This window comes from Peromyscus eremicus, chromosome 20 (genome assembly GCF_949786415.1).
Source record: "Peromyscus eremicus chromosome 20, PerEre_H2_v1, whole genome shotgun sequence".
Classification (NCBI taxonomy): domain Eukaryota; kingdom Metazoa; phylum Chordata; class Mammalia; order Rodentia; family Cricetidae; genus Peromyscus; species Peromyscus eremicus.
In genome coordinates, this window is record NC_081436.1 from 9,158,076 (window position 1) to 9,180,160 (window position 22,085).

General features: G+C 41.3%; 1 protein-coding gene across 1 annotated transcript; it reads left to right on the forward strand.

Moving 5' to 3' along the window:
* Positions 1-2,785: 2,785 nt before the first annotated feature.
* Positions 2,786-19,252, forward strand: Pus7l (pseudouridine synthase 7 like). Its single transcript, XM_059247840.1, has 8 exons — positions 2,786-4,177; positions 5,219-5,378; positions 7,485-7,677; positions 10,595-10,693; positions 12,876-12,957; positions 14,059-14,336; positions 16,069-16,122; positions 18,761-19,252. Exons 1-8 carry the CDS (start codon positions 3,262-3,264, stop codon positions 19,082-19,084), a joined length of 2,106 nt encoding a protein of 701 aa, XP_059103823.1. The 5' UTR covers positions 2,786-3,261; the 3' UTR covers positions 19,085-19,252.
* The last annotated feature ends 2,833 nt before the right edge of the window (positions 19,253-22,085 follow it).

Below are 22,085 nucleotides of genomic sequence, written 5' to 3' on the forward strand. Positions count from 1 at the left end.
GCGTGGCCAACCCGGAAGACCACGCCCTCATCGCCCCGCCCCCTACTCCTCTAGCTGGCTCCGGGCGGCTCTCCACCCGGGGCAGGAACTCCGCAAGTGGGAGCCTGTCCCTTTAAATGTCCCTGTAGGAGGCTGGGCAGGCGGAGGCTTCCGGGAATGCGCAGTGTGTCACCCGGGAGGACTGCTTTCTTTCTCTCGGAAGCGAGGTAGAACCGGCTGAGTCTAGTAGGAGGCTGGGTTACGCGTGGGTTTGAGAGTGGCGGACGTGGGCGATCCGAAGCCCGTGACCCCGACAAGGGCGACACGGACGGGGGTGGCGCGGGGCCCGGAGGGAGGAGGAAGGCGTGGCGGGCGCCGCGGGAGCTGGGTGCAGGGTGAGGATCTCAAGGGAGCCTCCCGCCCTTCTGCCGGGCTGGGTCCCTCCGCAGCCTGGGCTCGCCCCGAGGAACAACCTCGGCTCGCCCCGAGGAACAGCCTCGGCTCGCCCCGAGGAGCAGCCTCGGCTCGCCCTGCCAGCCTAGCCCACGCGCCCGGTCCTCCCGCCTTTGCATTCCACCGCTTTACTGGCGGCTTGGCTGGAGTGTCTTCGTCGCCGCACCGTCCCCACGTCTAGTCCAGAAAGCCTTCCTTTGATCTTTCCTAGAATCCCTAGGGTTCCCGAGGGCTGTGGACTTGGTCACCGCTGACTGCTGAGTTCCATCAGTCATTTTAGAAACACCTCCACAAGGCAGATTCCAGCCGTTGACAGGGCGTTCCGTTTCTTTCATAGCATTACTTCAGCTGTGTTCTCCAAAACGGCCACCCTACTCCCTCTCCCCACTGCTCTGTGTCCGAGCTTTTGCTCTTCCACATATTGCCCGTTTCGTTGGTACTTGCTTGTGGTATTTCTGCCCCATTTCTGTCTCTTGAACTATTTTCAAAGACTTAAATAGCAATTTATTATACCATTCCCAATGATCACAAACAAAAGTTAAAACCCTTCCTTCCTCCTCATCACGAGCTTTGACTGTGTTCTAGTTGTTTTTGTCCAACAACCAATATTGATTGAAGACCTGCTACGGTCACCTACAATGTGCTTGGTGGTGTTCTAAATGTGGGCTAATCAGTTTTGAATAAGGTAGAATTCCTGCTCATGTGGAATTGACACTAAGTTGAAGAAGATGGACAGAAAATAATAAAAACATTTGCTATACAGAAAATTAATTTTTTTTGAAAGAAAATGGCTTGCAGGTTCCCATAGATGAGATTATTGGTCAGTGAAAACCTCTAAGAATGTGAATCCTAAAAGACTGACCAGGAAGTTACCTCAAAGGTAGTGAAGAGAGCCAGTGTAACCATAGTTTAGAGGGTAATGGGATAAAGGCACATCACACTGCAAAATAGACAGGGTACAGAATCTTAGGGTAAATAGTTTAGACTTTGTTGTAAATGTAACAATAGGGTTTTAAACACTTGTACAGTTTACCTTTAATACAGTATTTTGGGTGTTTACCTTTTATTTATTTTGGTTTTTCGACCTTTTAATACAGTATTTTGGATGTTCACCTTTTAATACAGTATTTTGGGTGTCACACATAGTAGATAATAATTGGCTAGACAGAAATAGAAAGGCTGCCACCATGCCTGAGAATTTGGGAATTAGCACTGTGGAAGAATGGTAAAATAGGAAATCAGATTTCTAAAGGTGGTAAAGTTTTTGGTGATGAGAAAGTAAGAATGATCATAGGAGTAGGTGGCCGAAATGGAGTGGGGCCAGAGGCTGAGGAGAAGATTGAGGGAATGTGGGATGGAGCTAGAAACATGGTCCACATGGGTGACTGACAAGAGGTTCTGCTCAAGAGGATGGAAGCCAGAAGTCTCAGTGAAGGAAGAGTTATCAGAGAGGATGTGGAAAGATAGTAGAACCTGGGACAAGATCTGCAGAGGAACTGAGGTACAAGGGAAAAGAACCGCTTTGGAAAGATCAGTGGCAACAAACAGGTAGTGTTTCTAATCTCCAGATTCTAAGACACATGGGTTGAAAGAAAAGAATGTCCCCCTCTCTCTCAAGAAGATGACGGAGGAAGGGAAATCCGTAGGACTCAATTGTGTGTGTGTGTGTGTGTGGGGGGGGGATGGGGATGCAGGGGATTGCAGGGACTTTAAAAGTGAAGGAAAATAAATGTGAAAATTTGATACAGAGAATTGGATGTGATTTGTACATGGCCCAGTGGAAAGGACCGAGAAGGGCGGAGGTTTAGATCATGATGACAAAGAACTTGTAAAGTATGGCACAAGAGCCGAGTGGTGAAGCTGCTTTCCCACAGCTCCATGTGAGATGGTGGCGGTATGGTGACTGTGGGGTTCTTTGTAGAATTGCTCTGGTGTCACCTCTCCGAGAACACTCTATCCGGGTTTCTTTTCTCTGACACCAGTGATTGGGTAGAAACTTCCTCTCATCAGCTTGAGAATGTTATATCTTTCCTACAGGGAATTTAGAGAAAGCTGAAGGACAAGGACCGACTTAAATACACCTACCTCTAAGTTTATGGAGAACTTCTCTTGTCTATTTACAGTAGACCTTTCTGTCTTATTCTTCCTCATGATCTAACCTCCAGTGTATAAAAACACCACCACAGTGGCTCTGGAATTAGCTCCAGGGGATCTTGAGGCTCCTGGGGTGACAATCATTGTAAAAACTCCTTCTCTCTTCTGTATGGGCTTAAAGCCACCACTTTTCAGATGAACTTGAAATTGACCCATTTGTTTTTTTTTTTTTTAAAACATTTTTAATAGGTTTATTTTGTTATATGTGTTTTGTATATAGGTATGCATGTTCACCATAGGTGTGCCTGGTGTGGCGCAGAGGTCAGAAAAGGGCAACAAGTCCCCTGGAACTGGAGTTACAGATGGTTGTGAGCTGCCTTGTGGGTGCTGGGAACTGAACTGGAGTCCTCTGCAAGAACAAGTGTGATTGACTGCTGAGCCATTTCTCCAGCTCAGCATCGACCCATTTTAATTCTGGATAATGGAAGCATAGATTGACTGGGGAATCAAGATACAAGTCACTACTTATGCCACAGATAGTTGGACTGGTAACCCTTCTTGCTCTATGAAAGTAGGATAAACACATATATCCATAAAATAAGTTATTAATGTTTTTTAGGGGACATAGAATTAAGAGGAAGACAACTAAGTGGGGTCTTGCAAACCTATTTCATTCTTCTCTGTAAATGTTTCTGGTAGCTGACTGTTTTGTCTGTTTTATAGACACTGTTAAGAATGGAAGAAGAGGACACGGATGGTGGAATAGGGTTTAGGTCCCTATGTTTCGTTAATGACCATGTTGGATTTCAGGGCACTATAAAAACCTCCCCAAGTGACTTCATCGTTACTGAGATCGACGAACAGGGGCAATTAGTCAGTAAGGCCATTGATGAATCCATTTATGAAACTAGTGAAACACAATCTGAGCCAAGTCATTCTGTCAAAAAGCCAAAGCTAAATATTCAAGATGTATCCTCAGACCATGAAGGTAACGAAGACGCTACTAACCTGCCTGGGCACTCCGATGGTGACCAGAGTCATCTGTCTGGCTCAGATAAAGAAGACGGTGTCAATGGTGTGACTTCTAAATGTGAGAAAGAGAATGTTGACTTACTAAGTTCACTTTTAAGTAAAAAAACTCATACATTGCTGGAGCAGTTTGCCCGTGACATCAAAGGGATGTGGGATTCAAAAACCGAGTTAACTGAACCCTCTCGGGAATTCTCACTAGGTAGGATCCCTGACAAAAGCCAAAGGACTATTTTACACAGTGCCGTCAGGCAGACGTTTCCTTTTTTAATAACCGTAGGGAAAAACAGTGAAGTCTTTGTAAAACCAAACCCCGAGTATAAAGAGCTCTGCCATTTGGTGTCCGAAGAAGAAGCGCTCGGTTTTTTCAAATATTTGGATGCAAAGAAAGAAGATTCCAAGTTTACCTTTAAACCGGATACAAACAAAGGTCACAGGAAGGCCGTGCACCATTTCCTCAACAAGAAGTTTGGAACCCTTGTGGAAACCAAATCTTTCCCCGAGCAGAACCCCCGTGCTGGGAATCCAAGCACAGCCATAACCGTGAGGTTCCGGGAAAAGGCTCGGACACACGGAAAGAGAGCTCGTCTTGAGTGTGAGGGAAGAAAAGCTGTATATACAGGTAATTTTGTAAATCATCGTTTACTTGTGTAAAATTGGTGAAAGATAAGTAATTTGAATAAATAGGCCTGATCATAGAGCTGTTGTAAAGAATAGATGGACTGTTTATTTGGAGAAAGACGAAAGCTTGCAAATTATGCTAAATGTGAAAATTAAGTATGGATAATAAAGACATTTACAGCTAAGAGTCACAAATGTATAAAGTTGAAGCAATTGTTTTGTATTTGATTGGTTTTGCGAGTATTAGTTTTTCTGTTTTCAGAATAGTCTCACCTACGGTTAAGTGTTTGGAAATAAGGTGGATATATTGTCATCCTTGGGAAGGGGAAGGAATGCTCTGTCGTGTAAGGTGGGGGGCCTGCACACGTGGTTCATCAGGCTTCCCGTGGATGCTCAGGCTTTAACCAGCACTGTAATCACTCAGCAGTGCTGTAAAAATGGTTTTTGTTTTCTTTTACACACCAACCATAATTCCCCCTCCCTCTCAGCTCCCATTCCTCCTCTCCCTCTCCCCTTCCAGCCTCCCTCCCCACTACTCCCCATCCACTCCTCATAGAGGGTAAGGCCTCCCTTGGGGAGTCAACATGGGCTGGCATACCAAGTTGGGGCAGGTCCAGTCCCCTCCTCCCTGCATCAAGGCTGAGCAAGGTTATCCATCCCACTGTAGGATATGTGCTCCAAAGAGCCAGTTCATGTACCCGGGATAAGTCCTGTTCCCACTGCCAGGGGCTCCACAAACAGATCAAGCCACACACAACTGTCACCCACATTCAGAGGGCCTAGTTCAGTCCCGTGCAGGCTCCCCAGCTGTCAGTCCAGAGTCCGTGAGCTCCCACTAGCTCGGGTCAGTAATGCGCACCTCTGACAAGCCAAGGAATGCTTTTAAACGCAGCCGAGATCTGTTGTGATGCTGGCTTTAGGGTTTCATTAAAGCACACTTTACTTTAGATTTCTTATCCTAACCTGTTAGTTTGTGAAGAATGTAGTTATGGATGACGCCTTCTTTTTTTTTTTTTTTTAATCTAGGATTATTTTGTTTCAGCTTTTACCCTACAAAAGGAAAACCTGGAGATGTTTGAAGCAATTGGTTTTTTAGCCGTCAAACTTGGTGTTATTCCTTCAGATTTTAGTTACGCGGGCCTCAAAGACAAGAAAGCAATCACCTATCAATCGATGGTTGTTAAAAAAGTGACTCCAGAGAGGTAATACGCTATTGCTTTCTAGTACATATAGGGTTAAAACTCAAAATAATATCGGAACCAGTTTATCCTTACTATCAGTATTAACTAACTGATTACATACCACACACACATTGTACATTAGTAAAATAATTGTCTTCCACATATGTGTAAATGTGCCTTGAATATATATGAAGTTTGGGGCTGGTGAGATGGCTCGGGTTAAAACACTTCCTGTTCTTCCAGATGACCCAGGTTCGGTTCCCAGCGCCCATGATGGGAAGCTCACTACTGCCTGCAGTCTGCCCCAAGGGATCCCTGTCCTCTTTGGGCCTCTCCTGGCCTCCTTGCACAAGGCATACATTCACACAAACACACACATAAATCAAAGAAAAAAAAAAACTTACAGAAAATAGGATATTTTGGGATGGAAACTGACAAGTATTAGATTTCAAATTGTCCGAATTGCTTATAAACATCTGATACTTTGTTCAAATATGCACTTGCATTCAGAAAAGTGTAACTGGAGACATATAACATTTATAAATCTTTCTTCTTAATTATTGTAATGCTTTTATCATAAGCCCTTACGTTTAAAATACATTCTTATTAAATAGAATGCATAGCACTCAAATTTTACCTCTTAGTGCAATGAAGTTTTAGCAGTGATTTTGCCATTTTAAAAGAAATAACGTATTCATGTTTAGAAAATAGAAAAAAAAGGAACAGCTCACGAATGCCTGCACTGCTCAAAAATAACTACAATAAATATTGTTTTCAAGGTGTTTTTCAGAGTGCACACATCACAGAAATGAAAATCATACTACCTGTGTAACTTAGATATTTATAATAAAATAATAGAGTTTTTGCCGAGTTTCAAAATTATTTTCATAAATGATTTAATAGGTCCCTGTTTTTAAAAATGGATTTTGTCCACTTTCTTTTACTATAGACGATACTGTGGTTAATGTTCCGGTACTTCAGTCTGCAAATTCTGGATGCTTTCCTTAACCTTATGCAAGCTGAGTCATGCATCAGAAGTCCTCCTAATTGGATATGCTATTCACATTTTAGTACTTAGTTACAAACTATTTAAGCATGCATTGTTTGCAAGGGGATTCTTTTAAGGCCTGTTTTTGTGGTCTGAATTATAGGAATTCAGATATCACACTGTTAAAACAAAGGCTAATTTTTAACAACCAAAGGCAATACATGTTATTTGTTCCTAGGAAGAGAAGAGAGAGAACCTTGATTTGATCCATGGATGTGAGATTTCAAGTACCCTTAAGTAATAGGACCTAGTGGAACTAGAAATCAGAGGGATAACAAGCAGTCTACCAAGTAAAATAGGCAATTCTTATAAGAGCTAAAAAAAATAGATATAAACAAATTATATATATTTTACATGATCCTGGAGTGTGATTTTTAAAAGTTGGCAGAGAACTGATCGATTGAGTAAGGAAGTGTTCAGGGCAGCCTCTCTGATGATGCTGGTGGGTTCTGTTTTTCAGTAATGTTGGGATAGACCCTGAGGAGGAAAGGGACAGGTTAGGACTGGAGGACCAGGGCCATTAGGAGGCTCTGCCACTCGAGCTGAAGAGACACCTGCTCATGTCGCCAGAGTAACCCTCTTAGTCTAGTCCTATAAGTAACCCTCTTAGTCTAGTCCTATAAGTAACCCTCTTAGTCTAGTCCTATGAGTAACCCTCTTAGTCTAGTCCTATGAGTAACCCTCTTAGTCTAGTCCTATAATGGTGAATATGTAGTGTATATTTACTAACATTAATTTACAGTTTCACTGAAACATTTTACATATTAATGCGTATGGGTGTTTTGCCTGCATACATGTCTGTATGTCACTTGGTGCCTGTGGAGGCCAGAAGAGGGTGTTGGAACCCCTGGAACTGGAGTTACAGGTGGTTGTGAGCTGCCATGTGGGTGCTGGGAATCAAACTATGTCCTCTGACAGAGCAGCCATTATTCTTAACAGCTGAGCCATCTCTCCAGCCTCCCATGGTACTTACATTTTGATAGGCGTTGCCTGGCAACTATCGTTTTAAAGCTTGTGTTAAATATATACTTTTATTTTTAGATTTAGATTTAACTGATTATATGACTTGTCACTTATAGGTTGAAAAATATTGAAAAAGAAATTAAAAAGAAGAGAATGAATGTATTTAATATTCGGTCTGTAGGTGATCCTCTCAGACTTGGTCAGCTCAAAGGAAATCACTTTGAAATTGTCATCAGAAATCTAAACAATCAAATAAATGATTCTGCAAGCCTGACTGAGAGGATTGTGGAGGCAATAGAAAATGTCAAGGTAAGAAAACACAATTTTGAAGTTGAATTACAGGAAAATTTCTATAATCCTCTTAGATTTAAAAAATGATTATTTTTTGTAACATGTGTGTATATATAATTAATTTCTAAAATGATAACAGTGTTGGCTTATTTTTTTCTTGATATCTTTCATATTAAAACAAAAACAAAAGAGTGTGTCATGGACTATTGCTTTAACTATGTCAAGATGTGTTAACATTTGTTTATGTTACAGAATAGTCCTTTAACTATGTAAATGTGTGTCACATTTGTTTGTCCTGCATTTGTTTAACTATGTAAAGATGTGTTGTATTTGTTTCACCTTGCCTGCCTAAGGCACCTGAGTAGTTTAATAAAAAACTGAATGGCCAACAGCTAGGCAGAAGAGGGACAGGCGGGGCTGGTGGGCAGAGAGAATAAGTTGGAGGAGGAATCTAGGCTCGGGAGAAGAGAAGAGGAGAGAGAGAGAGAACAAGGAAGAAAGAGAGGGAGATGTTTGGGGTCAGCCGGCCAGGCAGCCTCCAGCCAGTCAGACACAGAGGAAGCAGGAAAAGTAGGACATACAGAATGGAAGAAAGGTAAAAACCCTGAGGCAAAACGTAGATGAAGAGAAGCAGGTTAGATTAAGTTATATGAGCTAGTGGGACAAGCCTAAACTAAGGTCGAGCATTCCTAATAATAAGTCTCCATGTCTTGATTGGGGGCTGGGTCGTGGTCCAAGAGAAAGCCTGCTCCAACCGTGTGTGCTGATCCCCAGAAGAGGCTCTCTGAAACAGGCTTTCTCCAGCGTCTTCCTCAGGAGCGCGTGGTAGTTTAGACGGGTTCGCGCTGTGGCGTGGCCGCTTTGTTCAGTAATTTTCTCCAGAAATCTTGGGTAAATAGCTACCTCACTTTTTAGACTTGTACAGGTCCTTTTCCATTCTAACCTAATGTTGGGTTTTCTTTAATATGTATGAATTATAAATCATAAACTTTTTATTTTTTTACTTATTTTTTTTTTTTTTATTCTTTGAAATGAAAACATAATCACATTGTTTTCCCCCTTCCCTTTCCTCCTTCCAACCCTTCTGGTTTTTACCAGGCCCTACTTGCTCTCTCTCAAATTCATGGCCTCTGTTTCCTTAATTGTCGTTAGGTATGATTGTACAGACTGAGTAGGACATATATCCGTAACCTGCTCAGCCAGCAGACAGCCTTTGCTAAGTTTTAAGTCACACCTGTTAGGTATTTAAAGGTGCACACATAACTCTAACTTTCAGTGTTTTTTCTCCATAGGGCTCCATAATAACTGTCCTTGGCTTTCTGGGCCTATGGTTCCTATTGTGGTCAGTTAGCTGCCCTTGTGTCGAAGTAGTCACAGGTGACAATACATAGACAAGAGAGCACGAAAGATCTTTAAATTCAGCACTTTGACCTGTGTGTAATACTTCTCAGAGTGTACTCTGTGTTGCGATCTGTTTTTTATGACTGACCTACCTAAAAATTCTACTTTTTTTTTCCTTCTGAAAACTTACTAAAATAATATCTTAAAAAATGGAAGGGATTTCTGTGAATGAATTTATGACCACGTCTGCTTTGGTATTTATGAAAATACACTGCCTGTTGAGAAGTTCCCATTAGAAATGATCTTAGCTTTAGACAGCATTCTCTTTTAAATTTTTTTATTTATTTAGTAGTGTGTGTGTGTGTGTGTGTGTGTGTGTGTGTGTGTGTGCGCGTGTGCACAAAGGGCAGCTTTTAGGAGGCAGTTTCCCCTTCTATGGCTTCCAGGGACCCAAATCAGGTCGTCAGGCCTGCATGGGGAGTTCCTTGCCTGCCATACCATTTTGCCAGCCAATAGACTTTAAAAGTCTGTTTTTGAGAAATGAAGTTGAGCAGCTTGGCAATAAGGATTCCTTGAAGTTTTCTTTAGAGAGTTATAGCTCTGGTTATAAACTTTTGGTTATATTTAATAATTCGGAGGGATAATTATTCCAGTTGCCCTAAGCTTCCCAGCACTTATTACCAATTTGAAATAACTTTTAAAAAGCTGAGACTCGATATAGGGAGTACTCACCTTATCTGCAGTTGATTTTGTGCTGTACTGATAAAAACTGCCTTCACATCCTCTATTGACAAGCCTTGAGTTGGTGGTGCTCAGTTGTGATTATCGGTTGAAACTGTGTGGAGGACTCTTAATTTTCAAGAACTTCCCCTGGACCTCTTGGCCACGCATGTGCGTCCTCTGTCTGTCTGTTTCACACAGACCAATTATAATCACATATTTCTTCTGAGTAATATGACAGTTTTGAAGCATGGCATGTAGAGGCAACTCCATCCCTCCTTGAGAAATGACAGAGAAATCGGGGTGAACGAAAAGATAAATGAATAACATCAAGGAGCGGAGCTTGTGGGATGGGAAAAGAAATCTGCACCTTGTTCCGCTCCCCTCCAGCATCAGAAGAATCCCAAACCAAAGAACTTGAGAGGGGCTGAAATGCAGGTTTAATAGGCGGCGTATGCCAGCGCATCTCATCGCTCTTGGCTTTAGCACTTCAGGTCATGTGCACCAGGGACCCCTCACTGTTGTGAACAGAAAACTGTTTCAAAGCTTTGGTCTTCTGTGGTAAAGTTTTGGTTAGTTTGGTTTTCTGAGACAGGGTCTCACAGCCCAGGTGGGTCTTGGCTCTCAGCACTCCCTTCCTCTCCCCTTCACACACTGCCCCCCCCCCCGGGGGGGGGGTTTACAGACTGATTTACATCTGTCTGCCCCATTCTCCTCCTGGTGTGTAACTGTTTAGCATTTCTCAGACCATTTGGCCCCTCTGTATTATTGGTGATTACTGGATTTCTCAATTAAATATGAAGAGAAATGTTTGATTGTACTTTGATGTACTGTATTTCTGAAGTTCTGACCTATTATTTTGCTATATTTATAGAATAAAGGTTTTGTGAATTACTACGGACCACAGAGATTTGGGAAAGGAAGGAAGATTCAAACAGACCAAATTGGATTGGCTTTACTGAAGAATGAAATGGTATGAATTTTCAAAAATATAATCTTTTTGTTCTTGTTGTTTTTGAGACAGGGTTTCTCTGTGTAGTTTTAGTGCCTGTCCTGGATCTTGCTCTGTAGACCAGGCTGGCCTCGAACTCATAGAGATCCGCCTGGCTCTGCCTCACGAGTGCTGGGATTATCAAAAATATGATCTTAACTCTAGCCATTTGTACTTATTACACAAGCTCATCACATACCTAACTGTGGCATATAACTGCATGTGTGTGCATGCGCGTACACTCTCACGCACACGTCATGCATCATGTTTGATATCATTGGAGATCTCTGAGGCAGCTACTGTATTCCTGGATTCACATTATAAGAAAGCAAACTATACACAATGGCCTTGTGTTTAGCATTTATTTGAGATGACATAGACTTGACCAATGAATGATTCCTTGAATCTATAACTGAATGAAAGATCCACTGGTGCAGTAACCCGCGGCTCCACAAACCAGGCAAAGGGACACACCTTTTAGCTTTGTGGAGTTCTGCTCATAGACACCAGACCCAGTACATGTAGGGGAGGACTGTGCCAGGCATAGGTACAAAGAGAGGACATCATCAGAGCTAACTTGGAGGCCAGTTGCTGTAGCTGGCACACCACATCTTCCTTCTTTGCTTAAAGCACTCCCTCCCTAACCTTTACAGTTTGTACCTCAACTTCAATGTCCACTAATTTGTGATCTGGGACTTCTATCATCTTATGAGGTTTTGTTGTGATTATCTTGTTCAAATTGCTCAGTCTTCTCCAGTCGATCGTGTTCTGCACATCACATCCCACACAGTCCTCAGCATGTTGTCTTAGTTTGTTTCCTATAGCTGTGATAATACACCATGACCAAAAGCAACCTGGGGAAGGAAGGGTTGATTTGGTGTACAGGCTACAGTCCATCATCAGAGGAAGCTGATGCAGGGACTCAAGGCAGGAACCTGGAAGCAGGAACTGAAACAGAGGCCGTGGAGGAGTGCTACTTACTGGCTTGCTCCCATGGCTTGCTTGGCTTGTTTTTTTTTTTTTTTTTTTTTTTGGTTTTTCGAGACAGGGTTTCTCTGTGTAGCTTTGCGCCTCTCCTGGAACTCACTTGGTAGCCCAGGCTGGCCTCGAACTCACAGAGATCCGCCTGGCTCTGCCTCCCGAGTGCTGGGATTAAAGGCGTGCGCCACCACCGCCCGGCCTTGGCTTGTTTTTTTAAAAAATATAATTGAGGTCCACTTGCCCACAGTGAGATGGGCCCTCCCACACCAATCATTAATCAAGAAAATGCTCTACAAACTTGCCCACAGGCCAGTCTGATGGGGACATTTTCTTAGCCGAGACTCCTTCCCAGATGACCTTGGCATGTGTCAAGTTGACAGAAAATCAACCACCACAGATGTCTTAGCTTTTTATGAATATTTGTTTGGATAAATAGAGTAGAAGAAGATAGAATGGAAATTGGGATGAACGAATTATTTTAAGTTGCTTTCATACTATGAGCTGCATACTCCAGTAAATCCCAGTGATAAAATAACAGGAATTAAGTAGATACCTTTTTTTAAATAAAAAAAGAAACATCATATATGTGTATGGTTTAAAATAAACTATTAAAATGTTAAGTAAAATATTGAAGTTGACACTTTATTATATTTTGCCAGTGTGGCAGTCAGAGGACACCTGGCCAAAGTCCGTTCTCTCCTTCCGCCATGTGGATCCTGGGGACTGAACTCAGGTCATCAGGCTTGGTGCCAAGCACTTTTATATAACTGAGTCATTGTGCCAGCCCTAACTTATTTTTTAAGAACCAAAATTTCAAAGAACTTGAGAATATAAGTGAAACCAGTGGCTTAGTATTCCTGATTCCTTCACTGTTTTAAACCATGTGTTGACCAAGTCTGAGCATTTAAGTTGTCTCTTTACCCTTCTGTTTATGTCTCGGCTGAATAAAGACTGATAGAAATGAAATGCCTGAGGAGGGGCCTTTTCCAGTATATGGTTTTGTAGTTACTTTTAGTTTGTATGGAAGGATTATCTCTACGTGTGAAACTGAGTAAGTGTTGAAAGCTTAAGGAAGAAATCGCAGCAACACTTTCTGCCCTTCTGGGATGCCCAAGAATTTGCATCTTTTTAAAAAAGTGATTTGCCATTTTTTAAAACTTGTTCACTTGGTTAATTTTTCAAGGTGAAGGCCATAAAGTTATTTCTTACACCAGAAGACGGGGATGATCCTGTAAATAAAGCGAAGAGCTACTTTCTTCAGACTGGTATGTAAGTTTCTTTACTGATCCGTAGTAATACAGACACAGATAAAGATACCCTGCGTGGGCCTGTCCTTAAAACGCACACACTGAGAAACAGCAGAAGTAGCTGAGCTGGGGACTGTTAGATTGGAGAAACAAACGGGTAATAGTTTGCGCTTTGAATCACGTGACTGACTGACACGGGCACTCATTCTGTCCGGCTTGCTTGCACTTTTGTCCATCCTAACTGTGCTTTGGGGGTAAGGAGAGGCGGGAAGTACTTCCTTGGTTTTCCTTCACTGAAGTCCCATAGGACGAGGAGTTCCACTCCACACTACAGCTGATGGTAGCAGGTCCACGGCAACCAGCGGAGCTCGGGTGAAGTTCATCTGTGGTAGCAAGTCCTTTAGGAATTGTTTCCGGGGGGCTGTCATGTCTTCCCGCCTCCTCTTTGAAACCTGAGTTTGATCTGCAGGCATAGCATTGTTCGCAGGCGCACTAAAGAAACGCCATCCTGAGTGTGGCGGCAGGTCAGCTATGGCTTTGCAGTCCGTGTGTGATTTGTTTCTCCTGTAGAGTCTGAGGAAATGATCCCCATGTCAGTGATTCCGAAGCTTTAGTGCACCTAAGAAGCATCCAGTACCTTTATTAAATACCAGTTACAAGGCCCTCCATGAATAAACATCTTTGGAGCCCAGTAATATACATTTTAAAACCCACTAGCTAGGATACGGATTGCCACGATTTACCCATACATTCTATTGTATGCCTACAACAGTTCTTCAGAAACCCCTAGGCCCCTCCAGTTTACCAGCTTATTTAATCCCTGGTGATGGGTTCTTTTTGTTGGGCAGTCTTCTGAATTAGATTAATTCTGTTCTAAGGGAAGGGTTCTGGCCAGCCGTTCCTAATGTTAGGTTCACTTGCTCTTTCTTATTTTTCAAAGAAATAAAAGTTTAGAAAAGTAGCGCAAGCTTTTATATAATTTAAGTATGATTGGGTTTAACCAGCAGTGTTCAGCGTCTCCACAAAATGATTGCCTCTCATTTAGACTGCTTGCAAAAGGCGTCCCCCAGGTGACTTTGCAGTGGAGATGCCTACCAGCTGATCTGTTCTCCATTTCAGAGGACGCCAAAGGCACGCTTTCACTGATGCCTGAGTTCCGAGTTCGAGAGCGCGCTCTGCTGGAGTCCTTGCATCGCTTTGGCATGACAGAGGAAGGCTGTATCCAGGCCTGGCTCTCTTTCCCTCACTCCATGCGCATATTCTACGCCCATGCATACAGCAGCAGGATTTGGAACGATGCGGCATCATACAGACTGGCAGCCTATGGAACCAAAGTGGTGGCGGGGGACCTGATCTGCTTGGATGAAGATGCTGACGAGCATTTCCCAAGCAGTAAAGTGAGTACTCATCCATCAAGGGGGTGACTTGCCCACCCACAGACAGTAATTGCAAGAAGCCTGGGTTTTGAAACACTTCTATTTACTCATCTCCAGCTTTACTTTTCTGACGGCTGAGAATCAACACATGTTGCTAAGTGGAGAAATAGTGGTGTAGAATGCAAGGTGGTAAAGCGTCCTTTAAAGAGCGCAGTCTCAAAAACAAACAAACCTGTATGTGTGATACACCCGGACATGTTAAGCTGTCCTATTGAAAACAAGAGTCAAACTGTCCAGAGCTGGCATGTCTGCACACCCCAACTAGGTGCTTTTCCTTGCTTCCTTGTTGTCCAGCATCCTTCAGCTTCCTCTCTGCTGTCCCCTAAGTGTTCACAGAAAATGGCTTTTATTTGTATAAAACACTGAGAAAAGACAGGTGTAAGACATGTACAGCTTACAAGAAAAAAAAAAAAAGGAAAGTTGCATAGTGTTATGAGGATATGGGATGCTATGTTGCTTTCTTATACATGTGGTTTTATGTAATGTGATTTCATGACATTAATTTTAATGAAGTTATGTCATGACTATTTTATAAAGCTTGTTTTTTCTATTTCTTCCCTGTCCACCTGGCATTTTTCATCTCTATAGGTTTGAACTAATTAATGAAGCTGAATTCCACGAGTCTTGTGAGAGTTCACATAATAGTGTAAAACAAAAGGAACAAAGAATTTTCCTCTCACATTATCTTAAGTCAATTTTAACCTAGTTAAAACCAAGGACAAGATCTTGAGTGGTGCTTCATGTTATACATTGTATAACTGTTGGATTTGGGGGAGCAAAGGATTTCAGAGGTCCCGTCCTTGAACTCCTCCCATTTTATAAGAATGAGAACCGAGGCCCAGATGGGAAAGGAAAAATTCAGAATCATCTATGGAGTGCATCTGAAAAGACCCAGGAGTCTAAGTGGGTCTCTTCAGGAGGAACCTGGAGGTAGACCTAGGAATCAGTTAGTAGAGGTACATCATGGCCCAGCCCTTCAAAAGTAGAGGAAAGGTAGACTCTAAGCTCTGCATTAACAAGTCTTCACCCAGATCAATGATGGACTGCACATGTATGAATTAAGGGTATTTGGTTTTAGGTAATAGGAATCTCCCTCAAACTAATTAAAAAAAATCCACCAGGAGTTTATTGGCCCAGTGCCTGAAAACTCATGATTTATTCAGGCACAGCTGCATCTCCAGTTCCGTCTTCTACAAGAGCTGTGCTCCTAACAGCTAATCGTCTCTCCAGCCAAGAATGGTGTATTCTGTGATGCTGTGGAGCAAAGTTTCTCAAACTTAACTTATCACACACCTCCTGATTTCCCTTTTGGCTTCAGATGCCTGCTACCTGTCCTCTGAAACAGAGACCACAAACACCATGGCGGAATAAAATATTGCTGTGTTTCCTGGGGACAGGGCGGTTGAAGGGAGGGGCCGGCTTTTCAGAAGCAGACATTCAATTCTGCCTCATTCGCTCGGGCCTGAGGAGAGTGTCACCTCTGGGCAGCCACGGTTGGTGCTGTCCAGCTTCAGTGGTGTAAGGCAGAAAGAACTGGTCTGTTTTTTTTGTAGTGGGCTCCTCTGGAGACAAGTTATTATAAAAGATTGTGTTTGAACATATGACTATTCAGTGTATGAATCAGAGTTAGGACACACTGAGGTAATTTGAGCATTTGGAAACCACTCTTTTCTATCATATTTTATGAAACTAGGTTCATCTGGTGACTGAAGAAGAGGAGTTAGCTAACACATACGCAGTACACCAGGTAAGTTTGGTTAAAAGTTACCGTAACTTAGATTTCAGTAAGTATTGTCCCCTAAGACAAGTCTCACTCTCCCTTCTTCGGAACTTTTAAATTGTTATAATTTATATCCTAGTAATTTATGCTTCTTTAATACATTTATGCTTGTAGTAAACTTACTATGCTGTAATCTATACCCTAATAATTTAATTTATGCTTGCTTTTGATGAATATATATATAATCATGTGGACACTGAAAACTTCAACATTAAGTAAGAATAATTTCATGTCTCTCTCAGATTTCCCTATGTTCATGTCTCCCTCTAATGTTTCCCAGTGTTTGACACCCATATTAATCCTATTTCCAGGATTGCGTTAATCCTATTTCATGGGAGCCACTGATTTAATTTTTATCACTGTGGTTTTATGTAGCTAGAGTTTTCCTGCCTGGCCCACAGTCAGGACAAATCTCTATCACCTGCCAGTCCCACAGCCTCAGACCCGACCAAGTAAACACAGAGACTTATATTGGTTACAAACTGTATGGCCGTGGCAGGCTTCTTGCTAACTGTTCTTACAGCTTAAATTAATCCATTTCCATAAATCTGTACCTTGCCATATGGCTTATGGCTTACCGGTATCTCCCCATTCTGTTTGTCATCGTGGTGGCTGGCAGTGTCTCTCTGACTCAGCCTTCCACTTCCCAGCTTTATTCTCCTCCTTGCCCCGCCTATACTTCCTGCCTAGCCAACGGCCAATCAGTGTTTTATTGATTAATTAGCAGCACATTTGCCATACATCCCACAGCAGTTTTACGTTTGAAAAAAATGTTACGTAAATAGAATATATATATATATATATATATGTATATATATATTGTGTGTGTGTGTGTGTGTGTGTGTGTGTGTGTGTATCTTTCTATATTCCAGCTTATTAGACTGTGGGTTGTGATCCCATGACTGAATGTGGGGTTTGTGTAAAATTTTGTAGCAATACAAGGTTTCTGAGTGCATAGTGACAGAAAATTAATTGAAAATCAAATACATAGTGAATCCAAGGTATTTCTAGAAGCATTCACAAGTGTTGCATCATGTGGCTTCACTGCAGACTGCAGACTTGGTTCTGTATAGCAACATGCACACTTTGCCCTGTGTGTACCATCCTGCCCATTACAGATGATGATGATGAATGATGGTGATTGATGATGGTAATGATTGATGATGGTGATGATGGTGATTGATGATGGTGATGATGGTGATGCCTGAAACACCTCAGCTCAGATTCCAGACTATTACATATTAGCAATTGTAGGTTTTTTTGTACATACAAAGTTTTTTATTCTTAAAAAACACAATGGCTTACTTTGGAAAACAAAGACAATATTTTCCTACCATTTATCAGCATGTGCATATTAACTTAATATATGCTTGGGCTGTATTTTGTTAGAATACTTGCTTTTTAAAATTGCTGTTTTGATTGCTGACCTGGGTGTCATAAAAAAGAATGTTAAATGAGTTTTGACTTGAGATTAGGACAGAATCTCCAACATTTCATAAAATGGCTCTGAATATACTTCCACCATTTTGTGCTGTGTGTTTATGTGAAATGGTACTCAGCACCAAGGATTACAAAATCCAAACATCTGTCAATGCTGGAAAACATTGAAAATGCTTTACATCCTACGGTTTCAAACATTCAGGCAATATTTAATGCTTTATATGAAAATAAACAGCATATCATCTCCTTGGTATGCAAGTTTGCTTTAATAATTTAATAATAATTAAATGGTCTTTAATAAATGAATTATATGTATAACAAAGAATCATCTTGTCATAAATCTTTTATGATTTGTAAGTGTTTGGCTTTTATACCAATTTTATAGAGTTATATACTTAGGATCATATACAGTTTTCTTGGATAAAATACGGGTCACAAGTGAATCAAATTTCTGAAGCCTAGCTGTAGCCCAGGCTGGATTCCAACACCTACCCCTGCCTCAGCCTAGCTATAGCTCAGGCTAGATTCTAACTCCTACCTCTGCCTCAGACTTCTGTGTGCTGGCTTAAACCCTAAAGCGTCTGGTTTCTTTGAGATTCATTTATATATTTGAGGATCTGCCTGTTTTTCTAAATACCTTTTTGTATTCAGACATACTGTCTAGTAGTCAGCAAAGGAAAAACAACCTCTACAGATCACATGTGTACTCATATGCATACAGCTGACAAAATAAAAATATTTGCTGTTGGTTGATTACTTGGTTGTTTTTTAATAAAAGGAATTACAGATTGTCACCCAAAATAGCAGGGGCCAGCAGTAGAGACAGTTCTGTGTGTCACAGAAGACTCTGCTTTAGGATTGTAGGAGATGGAGTCCTTACTGAATAATTAAATGAACCTTTATTTTTGAATTTGGTTTGCCCAGTGTTACCCTGATAAAAGCTGATGACCTTCTCTCTCCCGAGTCTTTGGTTTTAGTTAGCTCTTTTCTTTACCAGATAGTGTTAAAAGTATCCTAAGTACTAAAAGTCTTCGGCCAACTGTCGTCATATTTATAGCCTGACACTGTTTTTACAAATCTGGGCCATCGTCATAGAGGTAAAATATGATGGCGTGTCTTTCTGAGGGCTAACCCATGTGTTGTGGTTTCTCCCTGCCCTCCCCAGGTGGTTCTGCCAGTACTTGGATACAACGCTCAGTACCCAGAGAACAAAGTGGGCCAGTGGTACCGTGGGGTCCTCAGCAGGGACGGACTGCAGGCCTGTAGGTTTAGAGTGCCTGCCCTGAAGCTGAATGTACCAGGATGCTACAGGCACATCTTGAAACATCCCCACAATGTGTCATACCAACTAGTCCACCCTGACTCCGACGTTAACGTGGAAGGTTCTCGCGCTGATGATGTGACCTCATCACTGTCCATCTCCTTTGACCTTGATGCTTCGTGTTATGCTACTGTTTGTCTGAGGGAAATGATGAAGGGCGATGTTTAAACCAGTGCCCGTGATGTAGGAGTGTGTTTGCCATTCTGAAGAAAGGGTACCTGCCGTTTCTAGGGCCTCTGCCTTGAGCTTCGTGATGACTGTCTTCTTCAATTTTTACAGTATCCTAAGAGGTTGGAATTTGATGAATTAAAGTGTCGGTGTCTCAGTTTAAACTTTTCTACTAAAGTCCTTTGTTCACTTACAACAGTTTAAGAATTGAAGGTCTAAGGCAGTGGTTCTCAACCTGTGGGTTGTGACCCCTTTGTTAACCGTCCATCTCAAAAGATATTTACATTGTGATTCATAATAGTAGCAGAATTACAGTTATGAAGTAGCAACAAAGATAATTTTGTGGTTGGGGGTCACCACATGAGGAACTGTGTTAAAGGGTCACAGCATCAGGAAGGTTGAGAACCCCTGGTTTAAGGCTACGTGACTACAGTATTTCCACATGCTTCAGGGATAGAACACTACTCCAGGCCCTGGCTGCTGTGGATCACACTTAGGAGCGACTAGAGAGAGAGAACGTCCTCTACTCTGCTTAGAGAGAGAAAGCAAGGGGACAGGACAAGTGAAGCGCCGTCCTTTCCGCTTTGAAGTGGCTGGTCACAAAAACGTGCCAGGGATTATCATTTGTTCTTATCGCAACTGGCGTATGACATCATCTTTGAGGAAGAGTCATGTTTTCATTAAACTTTTTCATACAAGTTTTTTTTACCTGACCCCTTAACTTTTCATTATGTTTTCTAGTACCTAAAACTCAGATTTTAGACTCAGATCTACTCACATTCCACCTCTTACACATTGGATATGCTATTGACTTTTTTTGGAAACAAAGACCTTATCAGTTTCCTAAGTCACCACAGAATGGTCTCTGTGTTTTATGCTACAAAGAGAAAACATTTTGTCAGTTTAGAAATCTTAATGTTCGTTGGTTTAATTGTCCCACTCCATAAATTAACCTTAACAGCACTATATCATTTAAATTCGGGTAAAGAGGGGTGGCATATTTATTAGGAAGACCTCCTTCCAATATAATTTCATTTCTGATAACATTGTGATGAAATTTCAAAGGCCTTATGGGATATTAGAGACCAACAATGAGGTGTTTTTGTATGTCTATGTTAGTCTACCCATTTACAGGATATCAGCACCAGGAAATAAAATCCAAAAGAAGGAAACATGCTGCATGGAATATAAATTTTTTTTTTTTTTAAATAACATGTTCATCCGTATATTGTGGAACAAATCAGAAGTCAGTTCAGAGTTCATCCATGGATGAATCAAATGGATAGCAAATGTGTAGTTACTAAAAAGGTTGGTGGAAATTTAGTAGTGTTAGAAAATGTTTTACAGGAGCAAAACATGCATTTTACAAATGCCAGGTTTGCCAATGAGACGCATATTTGCATGCTGGTGAAAAACTGCAGCTACTGGGGACTTACTCCGCCAGTTTGAGCCCTGGCTGCTGATTCCAGGTCCCATGCTTCCCTCTCAGCATCCATGGAAGGGGACATTCATACACGTACCACTCAAGGGCTAATGTGACGGTGTCATCAGTTAGCGTAAGTACGTTATGTTGAAGAAGGGCCTGGCACTCCACAACTGTTACATGTTTGCAGGTACAAATTTGGAGGGGAAGATAATGACATTCAATTAAAATGATGAGTAGTCAATTAAAAATAATATCTATATGTGCATCTATATATATTTGGTCATTACATATCACCTTAGTTACCTTTCTGTTCCTGTGATTAAAAAAAAAAAAACTTAACAAAAGTAACTTAAAGGTGAGAAGGTTTATTTTGGCTCCCAGGTCCAAGGTACAGTCTGTCATGGCAAGGACATCATGGTGACAGGAACCTTGAGGGCACTGGTTCCCTCGTGTCCATAGTCAGGAAGCAGAGAACAGTGGATACTTATCAACTCACCTCCTTTTTATACAGTTCAGGATCCAAGCCCTGGGGATGGAACCACTTGTAGTGGGTGAGGCTTCTCAATCACTCTAAACAAGACAATAATTCCTACATATGTATCTAGGGTGATTGTCATCCAGGTGATTCTAATCTCATCAAGTTGACCATTGAGACTGCCCATCACACATACTTTCTGCAATCTCAAAATACACAAGAAGTTGGATATTGATTTTTTTTTTAAAACTACCTCCACAGTTTTAGTGTTTATTGGAAATAAAGTGATATTCTATTAGGTAGTGAAAATTGGGAGGGGAGGAATATTTTAACTTCATAAAAGAAATTGTATTTCGTGAATTAAATATGAAAATAAATTATAAAAATTATTCTTTTAAAAAATGTCTATTAGAAAACATTAAAGTGTTTTATATAATGTGCTGTCGTTAATATTCTTGGCCTGTAGATGGCACTGTAAGTTTAGATTTCTCTTACAGTAAACACGGAGCCTGTGTAAAAGATTACTAAGTCACTCTCATCACTATAAATTATTGGGATGTTATTTACTCATGTTGAAAGTCATTCCATATGACATTTGATATGATATTTTGTCCTGATATTTTGATATGTTTATTATGTCCTGAGAATTAACTGGTGACCAGTCTCTAAGATTTATAGGTTTTATGGGGCAGTTCATCGTAAGAATAAGTTTTGCTTTAGTTTTAATTACCAAGGTGGCATTTGAGACTAATAGTGCCTAAGGACAGGAAAGTGAACGGTTTTAATTTTGAAGTGTTTTGCTTTATTACCATGCTGGGGATTGAACCCAGGGCCTTGCTCAAGCTAAGCAAGTGCTCTGCCGACTGAGCTGAGAGCCTCACTGCTTATGTTCTTTTTTATCAAGATAAAAATGCCTGCTTTTTCTGTAAGTTGTAAAAATGGAAAATCTCTGTAATTTTAGACCTAGCTAACATTTTTTTTTAGTGTTATATCACTATCTCTCATGTTAATCCATATTTCACCCTATTTCCTGCTTTGGTCAGATTGTAAGCATATCTGATGTACTGATCTCTTTAAGGTCAGACAAGATACAGTATGAA